Here is a 13,596-nt window from a genome sequence, read left to right as displayed (position 1 = left end):
CAGCCCATGGGCCTCCCCCCTGCACATGGTGCCCAAAGCAATGGGAGCTGGAGACCATGCGGCAACTACTGCATGCTGAACAAGGCTACAACACCAGACATATTCAGGACTTTGCAGCAAACCTGCACGGCGCACGGATCTTCTCCAAGGTAGACCTCGTCCGGGGATACCATCAAATCCCAATGCATCCGGACGATGTCCCCAGAACGGCACTCATCACCCCGTTCGGCCTAAAGAATGCCGCATAGACATTCCAACGGTTAATGGATGTGGTGGGACGCGACCTGGACTTCGTTTTTATCTATTTGGACGGCATCCTTATAGCCAGCAGTAGTCGTCAGGATCATCTGTCCCACCTCCGTCAGCTCTACGCCCGACTGAGTGTATACGGCCTAATAATCAACCCAGCCCAATGCCAGTTCGGGCTCGACATCATCGACTTCCTGGGCCACAGGATTACTAAAGACGGGGCAAACCCTCTTCCCATCAAGGTAGATGTGGTCTGCCATTTCCCCCAAACCACCACAATCAAAGGCCTTCAGGAATTCGTGGGTATAGTGAATTTCTACCACCACTTCCTCCCTTCAGCAGTCCAAATCATGCGCCCCCTGTTCGCTCTGATGTCGGGTAAGGGCAAGGATGTTACCTGGGACGAGGAGTCCACCGCCGCTTTGATTAAAACGAAAGAAGCCTTGGCAAAGGCCGCGATGCTAGTGCACCCCAGAATGGACATCCCTACTGCCCTCACAGTGGACGCATCTAACACAGTAGTCGGTGGAGTGCTGGAACAACTCATCGAGAGTCGCTGGCAACCCCTGGCATTTTTCAGCAAACACCTACGACCACCCAAGCTCAAATACAGTGCTTTCAACCGGGAAATGTTAGCACTATACCTGACAATCCTGCATTTCAGGTACTTCTTAGAAGGTAGGCCCTTCACTGCGTTCATGGACCACAAACCGCTTACCTTTGCATTCACGAAAGCATCGGACCCCTGGTCGTCCTGCCAGCAGTGACGTCTGTCCTACATCTCCGAATACACGACAGATGTCCGGCATGTCTCGGGAAAGGACAATGTTGTGGCGGACGCTCTCTCCATTCCTAAAATCCAAGCCCTGTCCCGGGGGTAGACTATGAAGTGCTGGCGGAGGCGTAGCAGGCAGATGAGGAGATCCTTAGTTACAGGACTGCAGTCTCCAGTTTGCAGCTCCAGGACCTCCCCGTAGGCCCAGGTGAGAGGACCCTATTCTGTGATGTCCCCACCAGCCAACCCCACCCCGTCGTCCCAGCAGCGCAGCATCTCCTGACTATCATAGACCGGTTCACAAGATGGCCAGAGGCGATCCCGCTCACTGACACCACCTCCGAATCCTGCGCCTGGGCACTGATTGCAACCTGGGTATCTCGCTTTGGGGTACCGGCCCACATTATCTCCGACAGAGACACCCAGTTCACCTCCAGTCTGTGGTCAGCTATGGCCAGGCTTTTGGGGACACAGCTGCACCACACCACTGCCTACCACCCATAGTCAAACGGACTAGTGGAGCGTTTCCACCGTCACCTGAAGTCGGCCCTCGTGGCCCACTTCAAAGGGCCTAACTGGGTGGACGAACTTCCCTAGGTCCTGCTCGGAATCCGTTTTGCGCCCAAAGAGGATCTGCTCACCTCGTCAGCCCAGTTGGTGTAGGGCGGACCCCTGGTCATCCAGGAGAGTTCGTACCAGCCCCAAGGGGGCAAAAGGAAGAACCTGCAGCAGTCCTGGACAGACCTCCCAAACAGAGTCCAACCTAGACTGAGGACATTGGGGGGTGTACCGCCGGTTCTGGGGGGGGGGGTTATGTGGCAACCCACTTCCCAGCGCACTTGAACTGGGTCACAAAGCGGCGCGCGCCAGCATTGAGGCCAGTCCCAAAAAGGGCGCCAAGCCTGCTTCACCAGCAAGGGGACAAGCCTGCGCGCGGGACGGGACTGTGAATACGCACCCCCTACAGCATTCACGCCCGGGGAGGGCAGGATCAGGAAGGCTTTAAAGTGAGGCTGCGAAGTTTAAATAAACCTCTTTTGCAACTGCAACTCACCGACTGCGTGTCGTTATTTCAGCGCTGCGTGTAGCACACCGCTACACATTATTCATTGTTCTTCATACTCTTCATTATTCACTGAACAGTCTTGTTGCTGAATCAGGTACTATTGGCATCAAATTAAATAGCACCTTTAACAGATCAAAAACATGCTCAGATGTATCATGTTGTCAAGGAAAAGATAAATGAAAATGAGAGCAAGATGTTTGCGGAGATGAGGCAAGACTTGTTCAGTGGGATGGGGTTTTGAGAGTTCTTCAAAAGAGACAATCAGAATCAACTTTAATGTCATTGGCATATGTCATTAAATCTGGTGTTCTCTGGCAGAAGTACATTATAATACATCATAAATATCTGTAAATTACAATAAGAAGTATATGTAAATATAAAATTAAATAAGAAGTGCAAAAAGAGAGGGGGAGAAAAATAGTACATGGTTTCGTGGATTTATGGGCTATTCAGCAATCTGATGGTGGAGGTGAAGAAGCTGTTCCTGAAATGTTGAATGCCTGCCTCAGGGTCCTTTACTTCCTCCTCAATGGTAGCAAGGAGAAAAGCGCATGTCCTGGATGATGCGGGTCCTTAATGATAGATGCTGCCTTTTTGAGATGTCACCTTTTTAAGGTATCTTCCACTTGTACCCATGATGGAGCTGGCTGAGTTTACAAATTTCTGCAGTTTTTTCCCCGATCCTCTCCAATGCCTTCTCTATACCAGATGGTGATACATCCAGTTAGGATGCTCTCCATGGTACATCTGTAGAAATTTACAGGAAAGAAAGGTATGTTTCAGAGCTTGGGTTCAGAGCACCTGAAGGTAATGGTAGAAAAATGAAATTTGGGGATAAATAGATCAGCAGAGGTCAAAGTAAGAGGGGCATTGATGTTTCAAAAGGTTAAAAGGCTGGAGGCTAATGCATAAATTGGAAGTACAAGAAGGTAAAACTTAGAATCAAGACATTGCAAAACTCTAATCCAATGTTGGTCCTTGGGTTGAGGGGAGATAGAACAATGGCATGAGTTAGGACATTAGAATACAGTTGGACCACTCAGGAATATTGTCGAATAGTAGAGTTTATAGGTAACAAAGACGAGGTTGAGGATTTCAGCAGATGAGTTTTAACATGGATAAACCATAACTGCAGCTTCAGTTTGTCACTTAGGAGCAATTGAAATTTTGACCCAGTTAAACTGTGGTGTAACTGGTGTGAAGGAATTTTTTCTAATAAAAATAAAGTTAAAGATAGTTGACTCTTTATTATCCTTTGATGGAAGATTGGGACAAAGCATGCCCCGAGCTAGATCTCTGTGTGAGTCCATAGTGTGGCGCTGTCACTGTAATGTGGTCCTGCTGCTTTTCAGTGTTGTTATTAAGAAACCATTAGTAAACAGTTTAGTAAAATCAATGACTCCGACCAGCACTCATTAATGGACATGCAAATAGCATTCCAGGAAATGTTTTACTAGGATAAAGGGCATAGAGTTTAAGAAGATAAGACCATTCCAGCCACAGCATTAGATGAATGACTTTTTAAGCCTGCTCTTTTCCTCATAAGCTATTAAGCTGAACTTTTCTCAAACTATTGCACTTATTTCTTTCATATTCATGTGAATCTAACTTGCAAGAACAAAACAAAACAAACAAAAAAAAAGAGATTCTTAGCATATCAAGAAATATCTGTGGAGTGAAAATCATATTTCTCGTGCAGGCAAAAGGCCTTTTGCAGAATTCTGATGAAAGATAGTCAACCTTAGCCTAGGTAACTGAGTTTCCCATTCCTCTGATGCTGTTGGACCTACTATTCAAAGTTTATTATCAAAGTATGTATACAATATACAACTTTGAGATTCGACTCCTTACACTCAGCAACAAAACTATGAAACCCAATCGAGCCCATTAAAAAGACCATATGATGCAGTAATTTATGATTTTGTTTGCTAACAGCAAGTCTTCACTGTGCTTCACCAGCACCTAAACTTTTATTTCAGATTTTCAGCATTTGAGTTTCCTCCATAATCCCTGCCCCCTTTTAAAATAAGAACATGATGTCCTTTTTACATCTTATTTATTTGTAAGCTTTGTTTGTGTCTGCAATAAATATCTTGCAATAAAGCTTTGATATCAAAACAAAGTAATTTTCATTAATTTAACATTACCTAATAGATACATTCCCTTATTTCTCATTTATTTTCTTTCAGCTCATTGGAAAAAATAAGCCCATTTGTAGTTAATGATGAAATTCAATTTACGATAGGGATACCACCTTCAAACCTTGACATCTACATACAATTCACATACTTTGCAAAAGAATGATCATTCTTCGGTCTGACTTTTCTCTCTTGAATGGTATCTGATACCACAGATGTCAGCAGAAGGCCAGCATCTATTTTACCTTTACAACATCAGTCAAGTTTGGACACCAAATATAATCATAGGAACAAGGTCAACCTTCCTTCCCAAGGCCGTAACGCTCATCTCTGTGCAGTGCTCCATCTAGTGGAGGGGCTAGAGGTGAATAGATACAAATCTATTTAATGCTGCAGTAAAGGTGAAAATTAAGCTGGGGACTCAAAAGTGCCATCTCCTGGTTGTGAGAAGACTCATGTTAATGGTGACTGGTGTTGCTATATGAGGACAACAAACTGGTAGATAGAGCAGTCCCTGAACTTGACTCCTCAGCTCTCAAGGTTATATGTTTCACATTTTTTCCTATTAGGGATGGCTGAGGGGATGTTTTGCCACCAAAAGGTAGATGGCTAACTAGAGAATAAGCATTAGCATGCTCAGATGTTGGATTTGGTGAAGGGGATGAGTTTGAGAGGTATAGACCTCCTCTAACGTTAGGAACAAGGGCATCTGTGGAGATATTTAATGTGCTCCTGAAAGTGTAATCAAATTTAAATCTAGGTTTCAAATTGTTAAGCCCCTTACCCAATCTATTCAGTTCTCTTTTTCATCTTTTGAACATGATCCAAGACCAGTGAGCTCTGATCAAACTGGATACTTCAATGATACATTTGTGCATACTTTATCCAGCTCAATTCAGCCTAATGTTACCAAGTCTGAATAGTATACTTGGATGCATTGTACTGTACAGTATATGTTCAGTGTTGGCCAGGTTAGGTCAGAGATGGAGAAAAGTCAGAATTGCTGGTGCTCAGGTTCAAGTCGGCCAATGTTTTAGCTCCATAATCAAGGTGACCCGCTACATTAGATGTGGAACACCAAGATAAAGTAGAAGAATTGGAACTGGTGTCTGGGGTGGTCCCACCTCTCTGATTGTGAAACCTAGGGCATACATAAGTTGCACTCAATCACATTAAAAAGTGATTCTGGCACTAGGTATGTCTGATTGGAATAATTATGTTTTCTTTTGAAATAAGGACAGTAATGCACCTATTGTGTCAGAAGTCAAGGAATGATAATGAAATCGGTATTTAACTGTATAGAACATTGCTTCACTTTCTGTTTTTTTTTTCCGTAGGATGTATCAGAAGTTCATCATCCTCCTTTTCCTGGTTGGGACATTAATGATGGCGGTGGAATTGAAAAAAAATCGGCCTCCCGGAGCAATTCCTCCCCTTTACAAGGGAAATACCAACAGCTCAGAGAAGCGCAGGAGACCCGATGTCCTAGCGTCTAGCCAAGAGGCACTAGTGGTGACAGAGCGCAAGTACCTGAAGAGTGACTGGTGTAAAACCCAGCCCCTCAGGCAAACTATTAACGAGGATGGTTGTCTGAGCCAAACTGTCATCAACAGGTTCTGCTATGGACAATGCAACTCCTTCTATATCCCCAGGCATGTTAAAAGGGATCAAGAATCTTTCCAGTCCTGTGCCTTCTGTAAACCACAGAAATTTACTACCCTGACTGTCAAGCTGGACTGCCCTGACCTGCAACCTCCCTTTAGACACAAGAAAATCCAGCGAGTCAAGCAGTGCAAATGTATGTCAGTAAATGTGAATGACTGGAGCAAGCAGTGAGATAAGATAAACAACTACAGCCTCCCTAGTTAGTAGGAAATACACCCAACTTCCAGCACAGCCATCAGATAAAATACCTGTAGAAAACAAACACTGTACAAAGCCTGCCCTAATGCATGAGCAACATTTTAGTTTGAGCATGGCCAGTATTTAGGTGGGAGAGTTGGGCTGAATACCCTGGTCATCCAAACACTGAATACCTGTAAAAAATCTTAATTGTTACAGAAAAGGAACAAAATCCTTCTGACAAAATTTTGTTTCAAAATAAATTCCATTCTAATATTACAAGCTGCCCTAAACCCATTTGCCGGCTCCAAATAGTTGAAATACAACCGTCCCTATCCTGACTATCTTTAAAGATATTTTCTTACAGTCTGGACATTTTCACTTTCATTTTGCTCACTGCTGTCGCCCATGATTTGATACGGATGTGGTGCCAAACCAGATAGGAGACTTTTTGATGGTTCAATGCAGATAAGAGAATTTGAACTGCTTAGACTGTGGACAGACATGAACTGTGCTCCTGGTGCACAGAGACAGAGCCTGGGACTGAGCCAGTTCTCTGCACCTCTGAACAGCCAGAAATCCAGATCTTCAACAATGTTTTACATGGGATTATGCTGATCAAACTGCATTGAAGATAATAGTATATATTTAACTATTCAAAACATTTTTAATTATTATTTTCCTTCTTTGGCCTTTTGTATTTCAGTATTCATGACCATAATTTTGTACATACAAGTATGAATTAATGGCACTTTTCAAACATTATCTCAATGGAGCTGAATATAGAAAAGGCACTAAATTGACAATGGATTATATTTCCTCTCTTCTTTTATAAACGATTATTGTTAATATATGATGAAAGTGTAAATTAGTACAGTTATTTGTTGTATATTCTTTATTTTATCTTTTTTAACTGCATGTGGACAGTATTTTGTTCTGGTGTTTCAGAAGTGACAGTGAGCCGTGTTGTGCGGTCTCAATAATACAGCATTGTAATAGAAGGTAGTTATTCCACTATATGTTTTTGTTGCATTTAGTATCGCATAGAAATGCAAGTTGAAACTTAACTGTCAGAAGGGACATGGTATTAATTAAGAAAAAAAGTTTGTGCCACAAATATTTTTGCTCAATTAAGCCCACTCATTACAGTGTAGATACACAAAGTATTCCTGCAGATTATGTAGAACAAAGGGGAAAACCATTTATTGCATTGCTATTTTACACATGAAAAGATTTTAAGCACTTGGGATCTAAAAGGCATAATGAGCAAAACATGGAGTCGTAACAGTAAAAGCTTTTTAGTTGAACAGATCAGTTTGTTTACAGGCAAGTACATTTTTGTTCTGCAGATTTCATCAAACGTTGTTCAGAGGCCATTGCAGGGTGATTGTAACCCTTGGTGTAATGGTGGAATTCTACTTAATAATTGAATCTCAAAATAATGAGCAAAATGCTGGACTTAAATTGACTATTGTCTGGGTTTGCGGTCTGGTACCGATGATCCCAATCTGTTGACAATGACACTGATAATGGCCCTGGGTCTGTAGCAGTGGTGTCTTGGACCAGCATCTTCTCCCTCGCAATTTTACAATATTTTGACTGTGGTCTGCCTTTCTGGACCATTTGCCATAGTTATTCAGTTCTTGTTTCCTTCAGTAGACCTACAACATGGACAAATGTTTTTCATCCAATTGTACAGTTGATTATGATTTCATAGGAGTCAATTTGATTTTGACAGATTCCCACATTCTGGTTTTTAAAACTCTTCACTTGTCCAACAGAAGCTAATTTTCCTTAGACCTTAAGGTTTAATAATCTACATGAGTTATTGAGTCATAGAGCATTACAGCACAGAAACACACTCTTTGCCCACTTAGCCCATGTCAAATTGTTATTCTGCCCAATCCATAAGACATAGGAGCAGAATTAAGCTATTTAGTCCATTGAGTTTGTCCCGCTATTCCATCATGGCTGATTTATTATCCCTCTCCACCCCATTCTTCTGCCTTTGCCCTTTAACCTTTGACTCCCTGATTAATCAAGAAGTTATCATCCTCCGCCTTAAGTATATGACTTGGCACACCCAGCCATCTATGGCAATGAATTCCACAGATTCACCACCATCTGGCTAAGGAAATTTTTCCTCATCCTCATCTCTGTTCTAAATGGAAGTTCCTGATTTCTGAGTCTGTGCCCACTGGTTCTGGACTCCCCCATCACAGGAAACACCCTCTCCACATCCAATCTATCTAGGCTTTTCAATATTTGATATGATTCATTGAGATCCTCCCCACTTCATCTAAACATTCATCTACATCCCCAGAGTCAATGAACACTCCTCATTTGCTAATGGCTTCATTCCTGGGATGATTTTTGTGAACCTCCTCTGGACCACTTCAATGTCAGCACATCTTTTCTGAGATAAGGGGCCCAAAACTGCTCACAATACTGCAAGGGCAGTCTGATCAATCCCTTATAAAAGCTCAGCATTATATCTCTGCTTTTGAATTCTAATTCAACCAAAATGAATGTCAACATTGCACTTGTCTTCCTCACCACCAATTTAAGGAAGCCTACACAATGGCTCCCAAGTCGCAGTGCAGCTCTGGTTTTTGAAATTTCTCCCCATTTAGAAAATAGTCCATGATTTTATTCTTCAACCAACGTGCATGACCATGCACTTTTCTGCACTGTATTCCATCTGCCACTTTGCCTATTCTCTCAATCTGTCTAGCAGACACCCTGCTTCCTTAACACTACCTGCCCCTTCACTTATCTTCATATTGTCTGCAAACTTGGCCACAAAGCCATCAATTCATTCAACAGAATCATTGACATACAGTGTCAAAAGTAGTTCCAGCAACAACCCATGCAGAACACCACTAATCACTGGTAGCCAACCAGAAAAGGTGCCCGTAATTCGCACTCTTTGCCCCCTGCAAGTCAGCAAATCTTCTTTCCATGCTAGCATCTTTCCTGTAAAACCAAAGGCTTATATTTTGTTAAGCAGCCTCATTTGCACCACCTTCTCAAAGGCCTTCTGAAAATCCAAATAAACAACATCCACGGACTCTCCTTTGTCTATCCTGCCTGTTATTTCCTTAAAGAATTCTAACAGATTAGTCAGGCAAGATTCCAACATCTTCACAACCACTGAAGTCAGGCTTACTGGCCTATAATTTTGTTTCTTCAGCCTCCCTCCCTTCTTAAGGAGTGGGTTGATACTTGCAGTTTTCCAGACCTCTGGAACCATTGCAGAATCTGACAATTCTTGAAAGATCATTATTAATGCCTGTACAATCTCTTCAACTACCCCCTTCAGATCCCAGGGGATAGTCCATCTGGTCCAGCAGACTTGCCTACCTTCAGAGCTTTTGGCTGCCCAAAAGCCTTTTCCTTAGTAATGACACTCACTTCTGCCCATGACACTCTCACATTTCTGGCATTCTACTAGCGTCTTCTGCTGTGAAGATTGATATTTGTTCTGTTTGTCATTTCTTTGTCCCCCATTTCTACAGCATCATGTTCCAGTGGTCCAATATCAACTCTCATCTTTCTTTTAATCTTTATATATCTGAAAAATAATCTTGTATCCTTTCTATGTTATTGACTAGCTTACCTTCCCTATTTCATCTTTTCCCTCCTTACGGCTTTTTTTGGTTGTCTGCTGTCGGATTTTTAAAACTTCCCAATATTCTAACTTCCCACTAATTTTTGCTCTATTTTAATCCCTCACTTTCACTTTTATGTTGGCTTTGACTTTCCTTGTCATCCACGATTGTGTCATTCTGCCTTTAGAATACTTCTTTGTTGCAATGTATCTATCCTGTGCCTTCTGAATTGTTCTTCGAAACCAGCTTCCACTCAACTTTGGGTAGCTCCTCTCTCATGCCTCTAATTCCCTTTCTTCCGCTGTAGAGCTGATACATCTGATATTAGCTTCTCCTTCTCAAACTGCAGGAGGAATTCTATCATGTTATGATCACTGCCTCTCAAGGGTTCCTTTATCTTAAGCTCCCTAATCAAATCTGGTTCATTACATAGCACCCAATCCAGAATTGCCGTTCACCTAGTTCGCTCAATCACAAGCTGCTCTAAAAAGCCTTCTTGTAGGTGTTCTACAAATTCCCTTTCTTGGGATCCAGCACCACCCAGGTTTTCCCAATCTACCTGCATATTGAAATTCCACATGATTATTGCAGCAATTTTCTTACATGCATTTTCTATTTCCCAATGTAATTTGTAGCCCACATACTGGATACTGATTGGAATCCTGTATATAACTCCCATCAGGGTCTTTTTAGTCTCATTCAACTCCTAGGTAATAGCCCTCCATAACCCTCCCATCCAAGTACCTATCCAAAGTTGTCTCAAATGTTGAATTTTAACCTGCTTCTGAGTGAAGCCCCCTCTCAAATTCCCCTGAAATATTTTACCTTCATCCTTGGCGTATAACCTCTAGTTCTAGTTTCACCCAATCTCAGTGAAAAAAAGCCTGCTTCATAAATCCAATTTATACCACTCATAATTTTGTATACCTCTATCAAAAATCTTTTTGTTCTCCTGTGCTGCATGTAATGAAGTCCAACATATTCAACCCTTCCCTATAACTCAAATCCTCAAGTCCTGGTAACATCCTTGTAAATTTCCTTTGTACTCTTTTTAATCTTATGGAAACCTTTCTTGCAGTTAGGTGACCAGAAATGTACACACTACTCCAGTTTAGGCCTCATTAGCATCTCATAGAAATTGAACATAGCATTCCAATTCTCATCACTTACCAACTTTATTCATTTTCATGGATTCATTCTTGGATTGTTTCTCAATCAGATCTCAATGTTGGAGTCTTGAACTGTCACTAGATGTTAAAATCAATGTAGAGAAAATTCATATGAAAATTCACAGTGTTAATCAAGGCTGAACTCTGAGCATTCAATGTCTCAGATTCAAAGTCTTCAATTGAGTAACATTCCAGTCATTTATAGATAGAAAGAATTTACTTTTGTCCTTTCTACAGTCTGGTTTGTTTCCTTTCTGTTCACTCATTGATAATATCTGCATCCTTCAAATCCCGTAGACAACCTAATCATCAAAGTGTAAGACATCTACCATTGCCTACAATCACATTTAGAAATACATTCTCATCTTACAAAAATCACACAGGGAATGACAGGCATCAGCTTGGATTTGATTTGTTCCAGAAGTTAAGTTTAATAATTTTTTTAAATCTGAACAATATAACTTCGTATTGAGGTTCATGATATATAAAGAAAGTTGCCTTGTACTGGCTAGAAGAGCTTACAAAGATTTATGGATACTATTAAAATGAAGAAGTGCTATCACACTGAGAAATATGATTATTTTAAAGTTACTCTGTAAATTATATAGAAGAAAATAATAAATAAGTTCTTGAATTACAATGAAATTGTCTGTTGTCTCAAGTTTGTGATTAAAGCCAATAAATGTTGGAGATAAACAGGACAGTCAGTATCTGTGGAGTGAGAATCAGGTTAATGTTTCAGCCAATTAACTTTTTATGACATGAACTTTGATGTTTGTGAATTAGTTCTCTCTAACTCATCATGGTATAGAACTCAAGAAATAAAATACAACTTCATGAATTTTTATCAGACCTTTCAGTCTGTTTGCTTCCTTGATTTCTGTTGTCTTGATAACATTACAATCAGCTGATATAATTGGAAATCAGCATAACTGCTCCAGAGTGAAAAGTCTCCACCTCAAAAACCCTCAATATAAATTTATATGGATTTGATCCTCTATGTGTATTGTGTTCATTAATTTTCATGAATTTAGGATAATTAAGAGCATTACTGTTGAATCTCAGCTAATTACCCAGGGACCACATACAATGTCCAGGGCAATACCTGGACACTTACAAGAGGTAGTGCTGCTTGAAGTTATCACTGAGCTTTCTAGTGAAGTGTACTCCAGTGGGTGATCTTGTCCTGCTTGCTAACGTATCTCAAGTTTCAGTTCAAGTTGCATTGTCATTCAGCCTTACATGGATACCCACAAATACAGCCAAACAAAACAGTGTTCTTGCAGGGCCAAGGTGCAAAATTCGGCATCAACAGTCATACACTGCACAAGATCATATAGCACAAATAAGATAGCAGTAAACATACAGTCACACAAAAAATATATATAGCCCAAGTTCCTGTGTCCTGTAGACTGATGGTGCGTGTACGCTGTTGACAAGAACAAACCCACAGCAGTATCTATGTGATATGTATGAGAAGAAATAGGCTCTTGCAGGAACATGGTTGTTCTTCACATAGAAGTTTATTATTTTTCCATGTTAGTGCTAATAACTTCATGATTCCAGGACTAAAACACTGAACTTACAAATTTACAGACCATTGTAATTGGTTTTCCCTTTCCCTGGCTGCTCTCCAACATGGAGGTCAGTAGCTGAAAATAACTTAGAGAACTTATCCAGCATTTACACTGAAAAATATTCTCCAATGCAGGAACAGTTGTCTATTAATTTCAGTGGAAAGGAAGACTGATAGAGACCAAAAGAACCTCGAAGGTAATGCAAGACAAAAAGTGCTAGAAATACTCAGCAGGTCAGGCAGCATCAATAGACCGAGAAACCGATCCTAATGTTTCAGAAAGCAAAGATGCTTTTAATTTGCAAAGAGGGAGAGGATGGAAAAGTCTGAGAGAATACTTTTAATTAGATGGAGACAAACAGTGTCCCAATAATGCAAATGCTTTCAGTGCAGTCTAATTAACAAACGAAAATTAGAAAGGTGGGGGGGGGTGTGGTTTGGGAAAAATCAAAATAATTGGCTGGAACTCTGAGATAAGATCATAAGATTTAGGAGCAAATTTAAGCCATTTGGCTCATCATGTCTGCTTTGCCATTTCATCATGGCTGATCCAATTTTCCTCTCAGCCCCAATCTCCTGCCTTCTCCCTGTATCCCTTCAGGCCCTGACCGAAAAAGAATCTATCAACCTCTGCCTTAACTATACATAAAGACCTGGCCTCCACAGCTGCCTGTGACAAATAATCCCACAGATTCACCATTCTTTGGCTAAAGAAATTCCTCCTCAACTCAGTTCAAAAAGGATGCCCTTCTATTCTGAGGCCATGTCCTCTGGTCCTAGACAATCCCACCATAGGAAACCTCCTCTCCACATCCACTCTATCAAGGGCTTTCACCATTTGATGGGTTTCAATGAGGTCACTCCTGAATTCTAGTGAATACAGGCCTGGAGCCACCAAATGCTCTTTATATGTCAAGCCATTCAATTCTCGAATCATCTTCATGAACCTCCTTTGAATCCTTTCCAGTTTCAGCCCATCCTTTCTAAGATAAGGACCCTAAAACTGCTCACAATACTCTAAGTGAGGTGAAACAAATGCTTTATAAATTTTCAACATTAATTCCTTGCTTTTATATCCTAGTCCTCCGGAAGTGAAAGCTGAAATCGCAGTTATCTTGCTTACTGTAGACTCAATCTGCAAACTAACCTTTACAGAATCCTGTATAAGGA

At 41.2% G+C, this 13,596-nt stretch overlaps 1 protein-coding gene across 1 annotated transcript in view; it reads left to right on the top strand.

Annotated features, from left to right (window-relative positions):
• Window positions 1–11,611, top strand: part of LOC132402713 (gremlin-2-like) — a 34,578-nt gene extending 22,967 nt beyond the window's left edge. The window contains exon 2 of the mRNA XM_059985675.1: window positions 5,566–11,611. Within this exon, the coding sequence (XP_059841658.1) occupies window positions 5,567–6,064 (498 nt within the window). The 5' untranslated portion in view covers window position 5,566 and the 3' untranslated portion in view covers window positions 6,065–11,611. The remainder of the gene's footprint in view (window positions 1–5,565) is intronic.
• The last annotated feature ends 1,985 nt before the right edge of the window (window positions 11,612–13,596 follow it).

This window comes from Hypanus sabinus, chromosome 12 (assembly GCF_030144855.1).
Source record: "Hypanus sabinus isolate sHypSab1 chromosome 12, sHypSab1.hap1, whole genome shotgun sequence".
Lineage (NCBI taxonomy): Eukaryota > Metazoa > Chordata > Chondrichthyes > Myliobatiformes > Dasyatidae > Hypanus > Hypanus sabinus.
This window is presented reverse-complemented; position numbering and strand designations above follow the sequence as displayed.